At 40.6% G+C, this 15226-nt stretch overlaps 1 protein-coding gene across 1 annotated transcript in view; it reads left to right on the forward strand.

The window, feature by feature from the left end:
• The window catches only part of NMT1 (N-myristoyltransferase 1), a 53045-nt gene extending 38142 nt beyond the window's left edge, over positions 1-14903 (forward strand). Inside the window, exons 4-12 of the mRNA XM_001368310.5 lie at positions 4133-4251; positions 5425-5516; positions 6688-6804; positions 8189-8359; positions 8983-9091; positions 10536-10706; positions 11771-11938; positions 13393-13530; positions 14550-14903. Of these exons, the coding sequence (XP_001368347.1) occupies positions 4133-4251; positions 5425-5516; positions 6688-6804; positions 8189-8359; positions 8983-9091; positions 10536-10706; positions 11771-11938; positions 13393-13530; positions 14550-14570 (1106 nt within the window). The 3' untranslated portion in view covers positions 14571-14903. The remainder of the gene's footprint in view (positions 1-4132; positions 4252-5424; positions 5517-6687; positions 6805-8188; positions 8360-8982; positions 9092-10535; positions 10707-11770; positions 11939-13392; positions 13531-14549) is intronic.
• The last annotated feature ends 323 nt before the right edge of the window (positions 14904-15226 follow it).

The following is a 15226-nucleotide window of genomic DNA, read 5'->3' on the forward strand; positions in this document are numbered from 1 at the left end:
TTGAAAGTCAGACCTAGAGACCAGAGGTCCTAGATTCCAATCTGATCTCAGACACTTCCCAGCTGTGTGACCCTGGGCAAGTCACTTAACCCCCATTGCCTAGTCCTTAGCACTCTTCTACCTTGGAGCAAATACACAGTATTTACTACAAGATGGAAGGTAAGGGTTTTAAAAAAAAGAACTGGTATAACCTATATCAGACTATTTAGCATCTCAGAGAGAGAAGAGTAGGGAGGGAGAGAATCTGAATCACAAAATGTCAGAAAACAACTGTCAAAAGTTGTTTCTCCGTGTAATTGAAAAAATTATTTAATTTTAAAAAAAGAATATAGGGCCAAGTATAGTTTCCTTGGATATTTTGTCATGTTAACATTGAGCCACAAAAACTAGCCATTCAACCAGTTTTGAATCTATCTGATTGTATTATCTAATCCATATTTCCACAACTCCATAAGAATAACATAAGTCAGAGGCAACTAGGTAGCATAGTAGATAGTTGGGAGGACCTGGGTTCAAAACTGGTCTCAGACACTTCATAGCTGTGTGAACCTGGGCAAGTCACTTAACCCCATTTGCCTAGCCCTTGCCCTTCTTATTAGAGTTGTTATTAAGACAGAAGGTAAGGGTTTTTGTTTATAAAGAATATGAATTTCTTCATCAAATGCTTTGCTAAAATCTAGGTAAATTGTATTCACCACATTCTCATATGCTAGTTTAGCAATCCAGGCAAAAAGAAAAAAAGGTTAGTATGTGTTCTTGATGAATCCAGAAAGGCCTTTTATAATCACTGCTTCCTCTTGTAATTGTTTAACAACCAACTCTTCAATGATCTGTATAATTTTCTTAGGATTTGAAAAATCAAAATCACTGGCCCATATTTTTTAGACTCTGTTCTTTTCCCCTTTTTGAAAATTAGGAAATTTACTTTTCTTCAACTTTTGGCATCTTTCTCATTTTCTATGATCTCTCATATATTACCAAAAGTAGCATAGCAATCATATCTGCAAGTTATTTCTGGACCCAGATATCATTTATCTGGCCAGGTAATTTGAATTCATCAAGGGGGTAGCCAAAGGCTTTCAGTGTCTCCTTACTTAGCTGTCAACCTTTTCTGTTGGTTATTTTTGTTCTGTCATTTTCAGGTCAGGGTCATTCTCCTAATATAGAAAAAACAGAAACAAACTAAAAATTGAGCAGCTTTTCCTTTTTTTCATTGTCAGTTATTGTCTCAGCTACCCCAAGCAAAGGTCCTTTCCTTCTTTGATCCTCCTTTTCCTCCCATCATAGCTTTTAAAAAGTAAAGAAAAGCCCATGGCTGACACATTATATTAGTAACTAAAATGACATTGAGCAGCCGACCAAGGAAACCCCGAGAGTTTGAAGTCATAGCTGTCTCCATCAGATGCAAAAATCCATGAAGGAGGATATGATCATTAATTGTAAAACACTTTGTAAAATTGACATTTACAAAATAATAAAGTCGATTCCAATTCAAGCTTCAAAAAAAAAAAGTAAAGAAAAGAAAAATTCCTTTTGTAATCCTCACTATCAGTTGAGTCATTCTGAACTATAGCATTCCTGACACTATCTTTATAGGATTGGACCATGGTCTTCCATTCAGCCTCTGTTACCTGATCTTGCTTCCATCTTCTGGAATCCCACATTTCCTTTTCAGATCTAAATTGTTTAGTGTGTTTCCTGTGCAACCACGTTTGTTTTTTCAGACATACCTCATTTTTCTTTCTAGTTTCCTTTTGTGTCTTCAGAATTTCATTCTTGAACATCTCTGATCCCTCCTAGACTAAAATTCCCCTGAAACATGGAATCCTGCCTCTCTTTTCCTCTGAACAATTTGAAATCTCTACTTTCCTAAAATCTAGGGTACATATCAGACTCTACCCAGATTTTCTCATCTATCACAAATTCTAGAATGGTGTGGTTATTTCCTGCTAGGGTTTCTATAATTTCCACCCCAGAGTGAGAATTAGATCTGGGAGAGAATTTCCCATTGTTGGTTCCTCCACCTTTTGAAGGATAAGGCTATCACTAAAGCTAATCAAGAAGTGATTAGCTGCTCTGCTTTTGAGAGAGATCACTAGTATTGCATATTGTGCCTCTTTGCCAAGATTTTAAAAATTTTAGATTTCCTAAACTCCTCATCTATTTTATCTTTCTATCCAGGTAGTGTATAGTATATATTCCAATGACAAAATTACTTCTATTTTCCTCTCCTTTGACCTTCACCAAAATACTTTCTCTCAATCATACTTCTCTCCACTGCTTCCTGGATTTCTTCACATTGCTATATCTTAACTTACAAATGCAACTCACCCCTCTTACCGATCCTGTTTTAGATTTTATTTTGTTCTGTTTTTAAATAAGTTTTACTCATCCAGCACCACTGCCACCAAGGATTTTAGCCCAAGTCAAATGTATTTGTCCTATATTAAGACCTCCAGTACCTCCTATTTGCTGCCAAAGCTTTGGGCATTTGTATATAAACGTTCATGACTGTGGTTTTTACTACTGGCTTCTGAATTCTTGGCTTTATTCTCTTATGAATTTCTTCCTTTGTGGCTGCTATCAAGATATCAAATGAGATTATATTTGTACAGCAGCGTTTGGCATATAGTATGCTTATTCCTTTCTCACCTTCCCCATCTAACTTAGATGATATACATAAACAGTCTCCCTACCCCCTCCCTCTCTTTTTAAAATTTCAAGCCTTTGGATTAATTTTGAATTTGGGGAGAATTTGTTGGTTCCATTGCCTAGTTCAACAGCAACAGATTCATAGTTCCTCCTCTACTCTTCATCTTTCTCCTCCACAGATTGTATACAACACCCCTTGGAGAGGCTGACTTGCTTCAAAGGTTCTTAAGCAACTGGTCAGGCCTAGGGAAACAAGGTTAGTAGGGTTTTTGAGGATTAGAGCAGTCCATGAGCATGTGAAAGAGGAGGCTAGCCCATAGTAAAACCTCAGGTGTTGAACCCAAGTTGGGAAAAAGAAACACAAGAACATTTTCGGCTTCAGGAGCAAACAAAGAAAAACATAAAGGGTCCAATCAATTTCACATGAAGCCAAGGGGCTGGGGATGGCAATGGTGTGGCAGAAGGGGAGTAGATATTGTGAAGTAATGAGAAGAGATACCAGGAGTTGGACCACTTCTAGAAAGAATAGTTTGGGTTGGATACAGTTGACCACAGGGGATCCTCTGGGTTCTTGAGCAGAGAAGTGACCTGAAGAATGTTTCTATAAAACTTTTTTTAAATCCCAGTCAGGGCTAATGATAAAGTCTCTGATTTATCAAAATACAGGAATGAGTTGGTTGATTTACCTGAGTTCATTTAGGAACAAATTTAAGTTGGTACCAAGCCAGAGACCTGGACTTTTTGTACAAATCATTCCTGTTGTGCTGAAAAGGAACTTTTGCTTTAGGAGGATTCAGACAGAATGCCAGTAGTATAGGAACTGCTGGGAGGCTACGGTGGGGGTTGGGGGTGCTGGCAGGGGGAGGTGTCACTTCTTGGAAGAGTGTGGCCACTTTTGAGAAGTCACTGTTTTAATAGGAAAGCACTTTTGAGGGAACCCTACAATGAAGGGCCCTAGATTGGCAATGGTAACAGACTCATTCATATTTTTGAAAGTCAGAGATGGCATCCAGAGCATTGAGCCTGGCGCCTGAAAAAAGGTGGTTTGGTCCAGGAAAGTGCCGTCCCTACTAGTCATTGTAGCTCTTTACACAAAAACAGTCTTGTTGAAATGAATTCTTTTTAAATCCTCTTTGAGTGGAGGAATGGGAGCAGCTTCCAAATTGGCCTAGAGAAGAAATGCCAAGTTTTGGGGGGATAAATATTTGTTATTTGGTTACTAAAGGTTTTCAAAAATTCACCCATCTTGGCTCCTAATAATTGTCCTTAGATGAAAGTATGACAGCCTGAGATTCCAGGCCAGGAATAGCATGGAAGTTGGCTACTGCTCCAGGGGTACAGGGTGTGCTCCTGGATCAGGGACATGAGTAACTTTAGCTGATTATGAGCTGAGACCTTTTCTCCACCTCACAGGAGGCCAAGGAGACTCAAAATGGATTAACACAAAAGAAAAAGGGCTTATCCCTATTTTCTTTTATAGGAGAAGTGGTGAATACCCATGGTCCTGTGGAACCTGACAAAGACAACATCCGTCAAGAGCCCTATACCCTGCCCCAGGGCTTCACCTGGGATGCCTTGGACCTAGGTGACCGAGGTGTGGTAAGTAGGCCTTGGACCCAGCTCCAGTCAGCAAATATTTAGAGGGGCCAACATCTGAAGCTCACTCCACCTGAGAAAAAGAACCATCCTGAGATAACTACTTCTTGGGGGGGTTGGATCCCTTTTCACAGCTGAAGCAAATAAGCTTGAGACTCAGAATATATTCTATACTTTTCTTAGGGACTTCTAAGACTCCTTGTGAACTCATCTTGGTTTTTCTAACAGATTGAAGGCCATCTTCCTCTGCTACCTTACTCAAATGTCATTTTCCCCCCCTGTCCTCTTAGTCTGTACCTGACTGATCATTCTCTACCCTCACTTTAACATGAAGTCCCAAAGTGTGTTTAGAATGATGCCTGAGGGGTCTCTACTCATCAGGATCTTGGGAAATAATGGTAGAGACTATTCTGCATTTCTGGATTTTAATGCCAAATTCAGGTCTCGGTAACAGAGAGCCAGACAAATGAGGACTGCAAGTTTAGTTTTTTTTCTTTCCTTTTTTTTAATACCCTAACCTTCCATCTTAAGAGTCAATACTGTGTTTTAGTTCTAAGGCAAAAGAGCTGTAAGGGCTAGGCAATGGGGGTTAAGTGACTAGTCACACAGCTAGGAAGTTTCTGGGGTCACATTTGAACCCAGTACCTCCCATCTCTAGGCCTCACACTCAATCCACTGAGCTACCCAGCTGCCCCCAAGCGTTTTTGTTTTTGTTTTTTCCATTGGACCAAAGATTTGTATCTAGGGCATGGTGGGAATTTGTTAGGATTTTACCTAGAACCGTTTTTTTAAACCATTTAAAAAAAAACATTCATTAATTAAATCTCCAGAAATTATAGTTTTCCCTAAAACATTTAGTAAAAGGGGAATACTTATAAATCTTTTGTTTTGTGGGTTCTCAAGCTAGGTTGTGTTCTTATTCTATCATTATTCTTATTCTATCATTATCCATTTTGAGACCACTACCTGTCCATCTGTGCCTCAGCTGTCTATCAGTAACTAGAACATTGGTTTCTAGAATCTTGGGGGAGAGAGGGTTCAGACTTTCATCTTCATATTTGAAGTGTCAAACTGTGTATAGATGAAAAGGAGGTCAAGCAGTTCTCAAGCCTAACCCACCCCATCTCCACTTTAGCATAAACAGCTCTTTAAATAAATCCCCTTGTCTCTTTTCAGCTGAAAGAACTGTACACCCTCCTGAATGAGAATTATGTGGAAGATGATGACAACATGTTCCGATTTGATTATTCACCAGAGTTCCTCTTGTGGTGAGTCTTGAGGGCTTTCTTCGGGCAAATAGACTAGGAGGTAGGTAAACTCTAGACACCAAAAACTAATGTCCACTTCAGAATAACAAATTGAATGGAAAGAATTATGGTATAATTTCAGTGCCTGGTGTAAATCATCTGCCTACCCTAAGCCTAAGTAAGAGAGGAAGAACTTAATCTTGAGTGGCCTGAAATGATGATATGGACAGTGAACTTCTGGAGAAGGCAGGGTCTGTGGGCCATACTTTATACTCAGTTTTTGTTAAAGAACAAACAAATATAAAAGCCATTTCAAAGAAAGGGAAGGCAATCCTTCCTCTCCCTCTCTTGTCCCCATCCCTCTAATTTCTAAGCGACTAAGGACACATATACAGGCATGTGAAAACAGGAATCTTAGAGCCTTAATTTGAAGAATCTTTCATTGATCAGGATCTGGCCTGGCCATTGCAGAAAGTGAGAGGGAAGCAGGAGAAAATGAAGAAGGGGCCTAAGGCAGCAGGCCCAAGAGCCTTATAACATTTGAGGTAATATAAAGGAAAGATGCCTCATAATAATCTGAGCCTTGGTTTGCTTGAAAATGTTTCATGTTTTTGTATTTTCTTAAGTTTAGCTATTTTGCTAAATTCATCTTTTTTAAAAAATGTTTTTAATTGAGACTAAAAGAACTTGAGGGCTAGCCATTAGTCATAAGGAATTGAAAGGATCCTTTTGTTCATTTGTTTTGAACTGGCAAAGTAAGTAGGTTCCTCCACAAAGTTTTAGTATGTTGATGAAATTATCTGTTGCTTCTGTGATTTGTTCTTTGATCCACCAATTCCTTAGGATTAAATTATTTCATCTCCATTTAAATTCGAAGCCTTCTACAAAGGCCTTTTACTGATTATAAAATTTATTGCTTCGTGGTCAATAGAGAAAATGACTGGCTAGAATAGGTGAGAAGGAATTGGATAATTTATTTTAAGTGAATATTGAATTAAGAAAGAAGTGATAAAACCAAGAGAGCTGACAGAAGGGGCTGAGTATCATGTTCCAGTTGCTTTCTCTTCTGCATTGAGAGAATTCTCCCATAAAACAGCCCCTGGATATAGGAGTATGAGTAAGGTTGGAGCCACTGCTCCATGACTGAAGAGTCATGGCACAGCGCAGCAGGGTCTTCTCTTCTACCTTCCAGGGCACTACGGCCTCCAGGTTGGCTCCCCCAGTGGCACTGTGGAGTCCGAGTCATCTCAAGCAAGAAACTGGTGGGCTTCATCAGTGCCATCCCTGCAAGCATCCATATCTATGACACGTAAGTCTCACTGTTGCCCAGGCAGGCTCTTTTCATTCTCCCTTGGAAGAAATGGGAAAGGAAACACTGGAAAGGGAAGGGAAGGTGACATCCAAACTTCAGTTCTTTTCCCTAACAGGAACTTCCTGTTCTACTCTAAGGTATTGCTCTTACTGTCATCTGTAACCAGGAACATCTTGTAGGGTGCTCAGCTGAGATAGCAAACTGGAACATGGGAGAGGGCAATTTCTTTTAGTTTCTGACCTAGCCATAACTTCTCATTTGTACAAACTTAGAAATGAAAGAGAGTGATCCCAGCATCAAATTCTGTTTTCAGATCATTTGAAAATGAAGTTGACTCTAAATGAACATCTTAGTGCAAACACCAACAACATGGAAATAGGTTTTGATCAAGATGGGAGAGGGAAGGGAGGGAAGGAGTATGATTCTTGTAACCAAGGAATGATGTTCTAAATTGACTTAATTAATTTAAAAAAATAAGATATGATCTGAGAAGAAAAAAATTAAGTTGAACTCTTGCTTTTTTTATTCCCAGCCAACACTGCCCCACCTCTCTGGTGTGACCTGGTATTATGGTCATAGGGTCATAGGGTCATGGCTTTAGAGCTGGGGAGGATTCGCAGAGCTGATCTTTTTTTATAGTTGAAAGAACTAGGACTCAGACAGCCATGGTGACTTCCAATACCACACAGTTCTGATAATGACTTATGAGGTGCTATGCGAACCTGAAAGTGCTATATAAATGCTATTATTATTATCATTCTCATTATTACTATTATTATTAGTGAAACCAATGATTGACTATGGAAATCAGATAGCTTGGGGTCACTGTTGTCCTGTTTCTCCAGTTGGGATGGAATTCATCTTCAATTCATCTTCCCTCATCTCCCCTTCAAAAAACATATACCCATAACTGTTCTGAATTAACAAGACCAGGGAAGTCCTTAGAAGATCGCAGGATGACCAGTCAGGGAAGTGTGGGTTTTGTGACCTTTGAAAATAAAGGGAGACATCTTAGTAAAATCAGATCTAGCAAGCTGACTCCTCATCAAGCCCATCAGTATTAAATATGGTAATTAACAAAAGAAAGGCAGAAAAAAAGGCTAGGTTTTTCCAGATGTTACTTCAGGCTTCTCACTTCCCTTAAGAACTTGGTGGGGGCAGCTAGGTGGCTCAGTGGATTGAGAGTTAGGCCTAGAGACGGGAGGTCCTAGGTTCAAATCTGACCTCAGATACTTTCCAGCTGTGTGACCCTGGGCAAGTCACTTGACCCCCATTGCCTAGCCCTTACTGCTCTTTTGCCTTGGAGCCAGAGTATTGACTCCAAGACAGAAGGTAAGGGTTAAAAAGAAAAATAGAACTTGGTCTTTCCTTTCTACTCCAGAGAAAAGAAGATGGTAGAGATCAATTTTCTGTGTGTCCACAAGAAATTGCGTTCCAAGCGTGTGGCACCAGTGCTGATTAGAGAGATCACCCGGAGAGTCCACTTGGAGGGCATCTTCCAGGCTGTTTACACTGCTGGGGTAGTACTACCCAAACCTGTTGGTACTTGCAGGTAAAATCCTACTTTGCTTAGTCCTGGAAATAATTCTGATGAATGTTTGAATTTTGACTTCAGGAATATTCTCCTTTCCTGAGCCCCTAAGACTCTTGCTATTGTTGTTGTTAGTAGTAGTAGTGCCAATGATTGACCATGGAAATCAGACCCTAAAATGGGAAGAGAAACTTGGGTTTAACTCCCTTACTAAATTAAAGATAGGAATTATGTTTTAAAAGTAAAAGCAACAGATAAGACATGATGGTGATGATTATGTTAACAGTAGCATTAAGTAGAAATAATATTACTCTTTTTGTAGACATGACCCAGATTCTAGGAGAAAGAATATTGGCTCTTTCTTCATTTACTTGCTGTGGAAAGAAAAGTGTATTGCCTTTTGATCTAAAGAGAAACAGAAAAGGAGAGGAGAGAGCTTCACATGTTTCTTTGCAGGTAGTACAGCCATCTGAGAAGCTAAAGCATAGCAGTGTTCTTGAGTCCTTAGGAAATGTTGGTTTTTATCTCAAGCTGAAGTTGAGTGTAGGTCTTTCATGCCACCTTCTGGCCATCCATAGACTTACATCCCTTGTCCTCTGTGTTAGCCATTGTCTCCTAAGGCTAGGGGTCTTGTGTTTCTACAGGTACTGGCATCGGTCCCTTAACCCACGGAAATTGATTGAAGTAAAATTCTCACATTTGAGTAGGAACATGACCATGCAGCGCACCATGAAGTTATACCGACTACCAGAGGTAAGCTGTTTAATCATTGTGATGATGATGTTGGGTGGTGTTAGCTATGATCAGAAACCCAAGTTCTGTAGATGGCCGAGAAGTGTCACTATCACTTGCCATGTACTTAAAGACTTCCAGTTCATTTTCATATTAGCCTAAGTAAAAAAAGTAATTAGAACCTGAGAATATTAGAACTAGAAAGAACCTTGGTGGTCAGATAACCCAATTACTTCCTTTTACAAAAGGTGTAGAAACTGATAGGTAATTGCACAGTAATGCATTTCCAAGACAACAAATATATCCTGTGTTATTTGCTACCTCCATAATATTGTTCCCTATCTATTAGGCCAACTACTTAGGAATTAAATGTACCTTCTTAGGCTCAGGAACAGAATTTGGAGTAGACATCCAAATCCCTAAATTCTGTTCTTGCTTTTTCTTCTGCAGTTCTATGTGATCAGTTTTCCTAGAATTATAGAATTTTAGAACTGAACATGATCTTAGAACATTTAATTTAGTCCATATTCCTCATCTTACTTGCCTAGTTAGTACCAGAACCCAGGCCTTGAGCCCATGTTTTCTATGTGAGTTTGAGGGTTGATTGCTTTTGGTTTTGGTTTGATTTTGCAAAATGAAGCCAATGCCACTGAATTGTAGAAAAAAGGAAATGTAAGTATCTTTGAATTCCCATTAGACTCAGAGCTAGTGATGGAACAACAGCCTTAAATTTACCAAGTACCTGACCAGTTATGGAATCTTCTGGAAATTAATGGATCATCTCCCATTCCCAATTTGGTGCCTATTAATACCCTGTCCTAAGGACTAGTCGTAGCACAGGTTCAAACACACTTTCTCTGTCAGAAGGCCTTTACTTAGGTGGTCTTCTGTTTTAGTGCTAGTTTCATAATTCTACCAGGCATTGGGTTCTAGGAGCCAATCAGATAGAATGTAGGACTCAGAAAAGTAACTATTTATTTTCGATCTATATGAAATTCCACCATTGCTATTCTGTATCCTTGATCTGCATAGAAGTAGGTATCTAGTTCTGTAGGAATTCTAACTTAGCTCTGAGAACAGAGTTTATCTCTCTAGAAAGAGAGCCAGAATTACGTCTCACATAGCAGGGAACTCCAAAGCCTAGGAGATATATATATTTTTTTACTAGAACTGGTTTCCTTAGTATAAGCAACTCCCAATAAAGGAACCTTTCTCTTCTTCGAGAGTTGCCTAGAACATCAAGAGATTGATTTATCTGAGGTTACATAAACAAGATGTGGTCTTTACCAAGAAAACCCTAAATGGAGTCACAAAGAGTTGAATAAAACTGAAATGACTGGATAATGGCAACAACATATATACTTGTGACAATATCTAATTGCTAGGTGATGCAAATAGATTTAGTGTTAAGTGCTCTGGAGCCCCCAGAGAGCCCATCTGACTGTCTTCTCCCTCCTCCCTTCAGACTCCAAAAACATCTGGGTTGCGGCCCATGGAAAAGAAGGACATTCCAGTGGTGCACCAACTCCTGACCAAGTACTTGAAGCAGTTCCACCTGACCCCCGTCATGAGCCAGGAAGAGGTGGAGCACTGGTTCTTCCCTCAGGAGAACATCATTGACACTTTCGTGGTAGAGGTGAGGGATGTGACATGAGCTTCAGCCCTCTGACACCTCCACCCTTGCTCTTTAGAGTTGTGGATAGCTGGGATCTTGAAGCAGGAGGAAATCCCTCCCCCCCTCCCCTTTCCCACTTAGCCCTGTTTTCAGAATTTTAATGACTAAAAGTTAGGCTGAGCAGGGACATTGGTACAACATTCTTTCCTAGTTGCCTATGTCTAGCCTTCCTCAGAGGAAGGGAGACTTTACCACTGGGATCTGGCATGTATATACCCTTTCATTGGTTTGATACTCCATTCCAGTTTTTTTCTATCCTGGGTGACAGCAATGTGGATGAATGCTGAGCTCACTTTGTGCCCAAGGCTGGTCTAGCTCTGGCTTAACCCCAGTGAGACAAATATGTCTTTCGTATGACATAGGTGTTTGACAGGGAATTTGCTTCTATTGACAGTGGTCCAAACCTAGTGAGACTGAGCTTATTCTAGAGCAGAGATTCTTACATTGGGGGTCTTTGGACTTTTTAAAATATGTTCTGATAACTATTTTAATACATTTGGTTTCCTTTGTATTCTGTTTTTTCAAAACTGTAGTCCATAGGCTTTTTCAGACTAACAAGTCCTTGGCACCCCCCCCCCCAAAAAAAAAAAAAAAAGTTGAGATTCTAGAGATTTCTAAAAATTTCAGTCACTTTGCTTTGTTTTGATTTGCAGACCTGGGACTCAGTTTTAATTCTAAATCCATAAGACTGAGTCCAGACATGAGCTGCCTTCTACACTTTATAGCATTTTACTCTTCATTTCATTCAGCCTCTCCCACCTTGTTGATCCCTGACAAATGTTAGACAAATGCAACCTTGTCTCTCCTGGCCTTGGTTGGAATCAACTGTATTTCATTTCTCAGGGCCAGATTGTTCTAAACCCTGCTCTCCTTCAGGAGAGGTAGAAGAGGGCCACAGACTGGGCCCAGAAAGTTAGGCCTTACTCCTCTTCCCATTTCTGGCCCAAAGTCACACTGGACAGTCTTATTTTGCTTAGGTCTTGTACTCTTGCCACATGTGACCCTTTTTCATTATCTTCCTTCAGAATGCAAATGGTGAGGTGACGGACTTCCTGAGCTTCTACACTCTGCCCTCCACCATCATGAACCACCCGACCCACAAGAGCCTGAAAGCTGCTTATTCCTTTTACAACGTTCACACCCAGACCCCACTTCTAGACCTCATGAGTGACGCCCTGGTCCTCGCCAAATCGGTGAGGAGTTGGCCTGGCAGAGGCAAGGGTGGGTGAGCAGCTGGGTTCAGATGCTCAGAGCTCTAGGATAGTAGCTGTTGTTAGGAAAGAAGAAGGTTTTATAGTCCAAGACATCTTCTTGCTTGCTTAGGTTGTATTTCAGTTACTTTCTAAACAACCCTCCAAAAACTAGAAAAGGACTTTCCAGATAAAATGAAGGCCTTTCTGAATTCCTCCTGATTTATTTCAGTGAGTTTCGTTTCTCATGGGAGGTGCTGCCAAGGAGCCTGAATAGCCAGGCCTACTCTGAGAATAAAGAGTTTCTCCTACCATCTTCCCCAACGTGGGAGACGGCAGGTTGGTCTCTATCTTGGTGAGTCAATTTTTTTGCTCAGTGTGCATGGCAGCTCAGGCTTCTTTGAGACACTGATTAGGGCCTTAGGCTCAGCAGGACCCCCAGTTCAACATGTTTTTATGGATGTCAAGTCTAATATGGAAAACTATTAGGGAGAACATGCCAAAAAGATAAGAATACAATCCCTGTCTTTTGAGTGTGAGAGGCATCTAATTTGGGAAACTGAGCACATGTTATAAAATGATTCAAGAACAATTACAAAACATATCATCAAGTACAAAATCATAAATTGAATATCAGATTGGTTTTTTTAATTCAAAGATTTTTTAATTTCCACATTACACATAATAATTTTCATCATAATGTTTTCCAAAATTATAAGATCAACTCCCTCCTTCCCTTCCCTCCCTCCACTTGAAGATGGTAAGCAATTTGATCTGAGTCATACTTCCATATTGGTCATTGTTGTAAGAGCACACACATACAAAACCCAAACCCAAGTTAAAACTGTAAATACACTAATGTGAAAGCTATACTTTGATCCACATCGGACTCCAACAGTTCTTTCTGTAGAAGTAGATAGCATTCCCCATCTCAAGTCTTTCAATGTTGTCCCAAGATTGCATTGCTGAAAGTAGCCAAGTTTTCACAGTTGACCCTCATATAATATTGCTGTTACTGTGTACAATGTAATACCAGGTGTTTTTAGGAAATAAAGACAAGAATTGTCAAAATGGAGTGTTATTTAGAAGAAGCCTTTGCAAAAGGGAGCTTAAAGTTTAAACTTGAGAGATGTATTTGGATTTACAAGAATAGAGAAGGTTTTCATTGAGGTAGGAAAGTACACAAAGCACAAAGGTCCAAAATGAACAAGCCTTGTGTCCCTTTTGAGCTTAGTTTGAGAGGAGAATGCTAATCTAAAAGTTTGGGTTGTGATATTCAAGACAATAAGAAGCCAGTGAATAGCCAGGAGAATGGCATGATGAAGACAATCTTGTAGGATAATTATTCTAATCTCATATGGCATGATTTGGGGGGAAAGTGATAGAACGAGTCAGCCTTCCTCTCACTCATCTCTCTGCCACCTGTCTCACTAATTCTCTCACTACCACCTGCACAGAAAGGATTCGATGTATTCAATGCACTGGATCTCATGGAAAATAAAACATTCTTGGAGAAGCTGAAATTTGGAATCGGGGATGGCAACCTGCAGTATTATCTCTACAATTGGAAGTGCCCCAGCATGGGAGCAGAGAAGGTAAGCACCCGTGTCTATGGTTCCTGTTGGCAACTCCTCCAGGTGGCTGGACTTAGTAACCTGGGCAATGGCTGAGGCATCTCCAACAGTATCTTAGCTTAGCCCCACAGACTGGGACAGAGGCTCCTCTGAGCCCTAGGCCTTTGTTAGGGACTATCCTTCTAGGCCCTAAATAAGTTACAAATGTCTGATGTCCTGACCAGGAAAGCCAGCCCTGCTGTGATTGTAAGTTGTTTAAAGGCCATTCCCAAACAAAACAGAGAGAGCACAAAGGCCATATTCCAGATATGGTGTAGACAAAGGGCATTGCTAGCTGGGGAGCTTCCTTATCCTTCTTTAGGGCATTTTGGATCACTTTTTGGAGCTGCCCTGCTTCCCATGCCTAGGTCAGGGCAAAGTAAATTGCTCCTTAAGGTTCTGTGTGGGTGAAGGGAGCTGCAGTGAAGAAGTTCATTTTTGTAACTATATACCAGGCCAGATCTGTACTCCTTAGCACATGGATAGTTTGTAATAAGTTGAGTTTTCTATGGAATGTGGGATGCCCTGGAAGACCTACAAATGTTTGGCCTGGCCACTAGACCTCTCTATATTGTCCTATACAGGTTCTACTTTTGGGGGAGGGGGTTTCCCTCTGCCTTTGGTTACTCATCTCTTCTCTGGAGCCTCTCCCTGCTGTTGGTCAGTCAGCATTGAAGGGGGTGGCCACAATCCCCTAGAGTGCTATCTCCTGACCAATGTTACTGTAGGACCCAGAACCAGTATTTCTCTCTGACATTTTTATAAAGAGTATATAAATTCTTGTTGAAGAGATTTGGTGCAGAAGTCTTGTAACATCAGTGTGAATCTGTCCTCTCACAAAACAGTCTGGACTGGTTCCCTGAGAAAGTCTCCCTGCCACAGTCCTACTAGTTTTGTGCCAATTGAACTACTTTTGGATCGTCAGGATAGCAGTGGGGACAGAGCTCAAGTCTCTGAGAGATGTCCTCTTAATCTTGCCTCTTCCTGATTGGCTGCCCTAGGTTGGACTGGTCTTGCAGTAATCAACTGCCAGTGAAAATTGGACAAAGCCACTGAGAATTCAGACCAGGAAATGGAACCCCGCCCCTTGTTGGTCTGATTTTCATGGAAGCGAGAATCCCTAGCTGAGGGAACAGAACTGAACCAGCTACACCAAACAGCCACTGATTTTGACAATTGTATCACAACGGCGTAGGCTGTCACATCTGGCGGCTTCTCTGGTCTCTGTTTTCCAATTAATTACATCCTCATGCAGCCATGATCAAGGGAATGTAACTGCTGAAAACTAGCTCATGATTGGCATATTATGGAGTTAACGGGTGAATAATAAAAATATATATATTATATATATATAATATTTTAAATATCTTTCATGTTCCAGACTTACAAGGATGTTCAGTCCCTAATGAAAAGCTGTGTCCAGCAAAAATCCTTAAAATAAAAGCCAGGGAGTCAGCATGTTAGTGCCACCAGTCATTGCCCTCTGAAGAATGGTATTGGCATTGACATTTGGGGGGATGGCGGCAAGGATGAAGTAAGTGTGAGGAACCTTCCCCCCTTGGTTCCCATCTGCTTTGGGAATAAACCAGGTAAGGGGGGAGATATTTAACTAGGAACAGAAAAAGAAGTTCGGATCATCAGTGAATCCTACGATGTTCTCAGGACTGGTAACATGGCA

The sequence above is a fragment of the Monodelphis domestica genome, chromosome 2, assembly GCF_027887165.1.
Source record: "Monodelphis domestica isolate mMonDom1 chromosome 2, mMonDom1.pri, whole genome shotgun sequence".
Taxonomy (NCBI): domain Eukaryota; kingdom Metazoa; phylum Chordata; class Mammalia; order Didelphimorphia; family Didelphidae; genus Monodelphis; species Monodelphis domestica.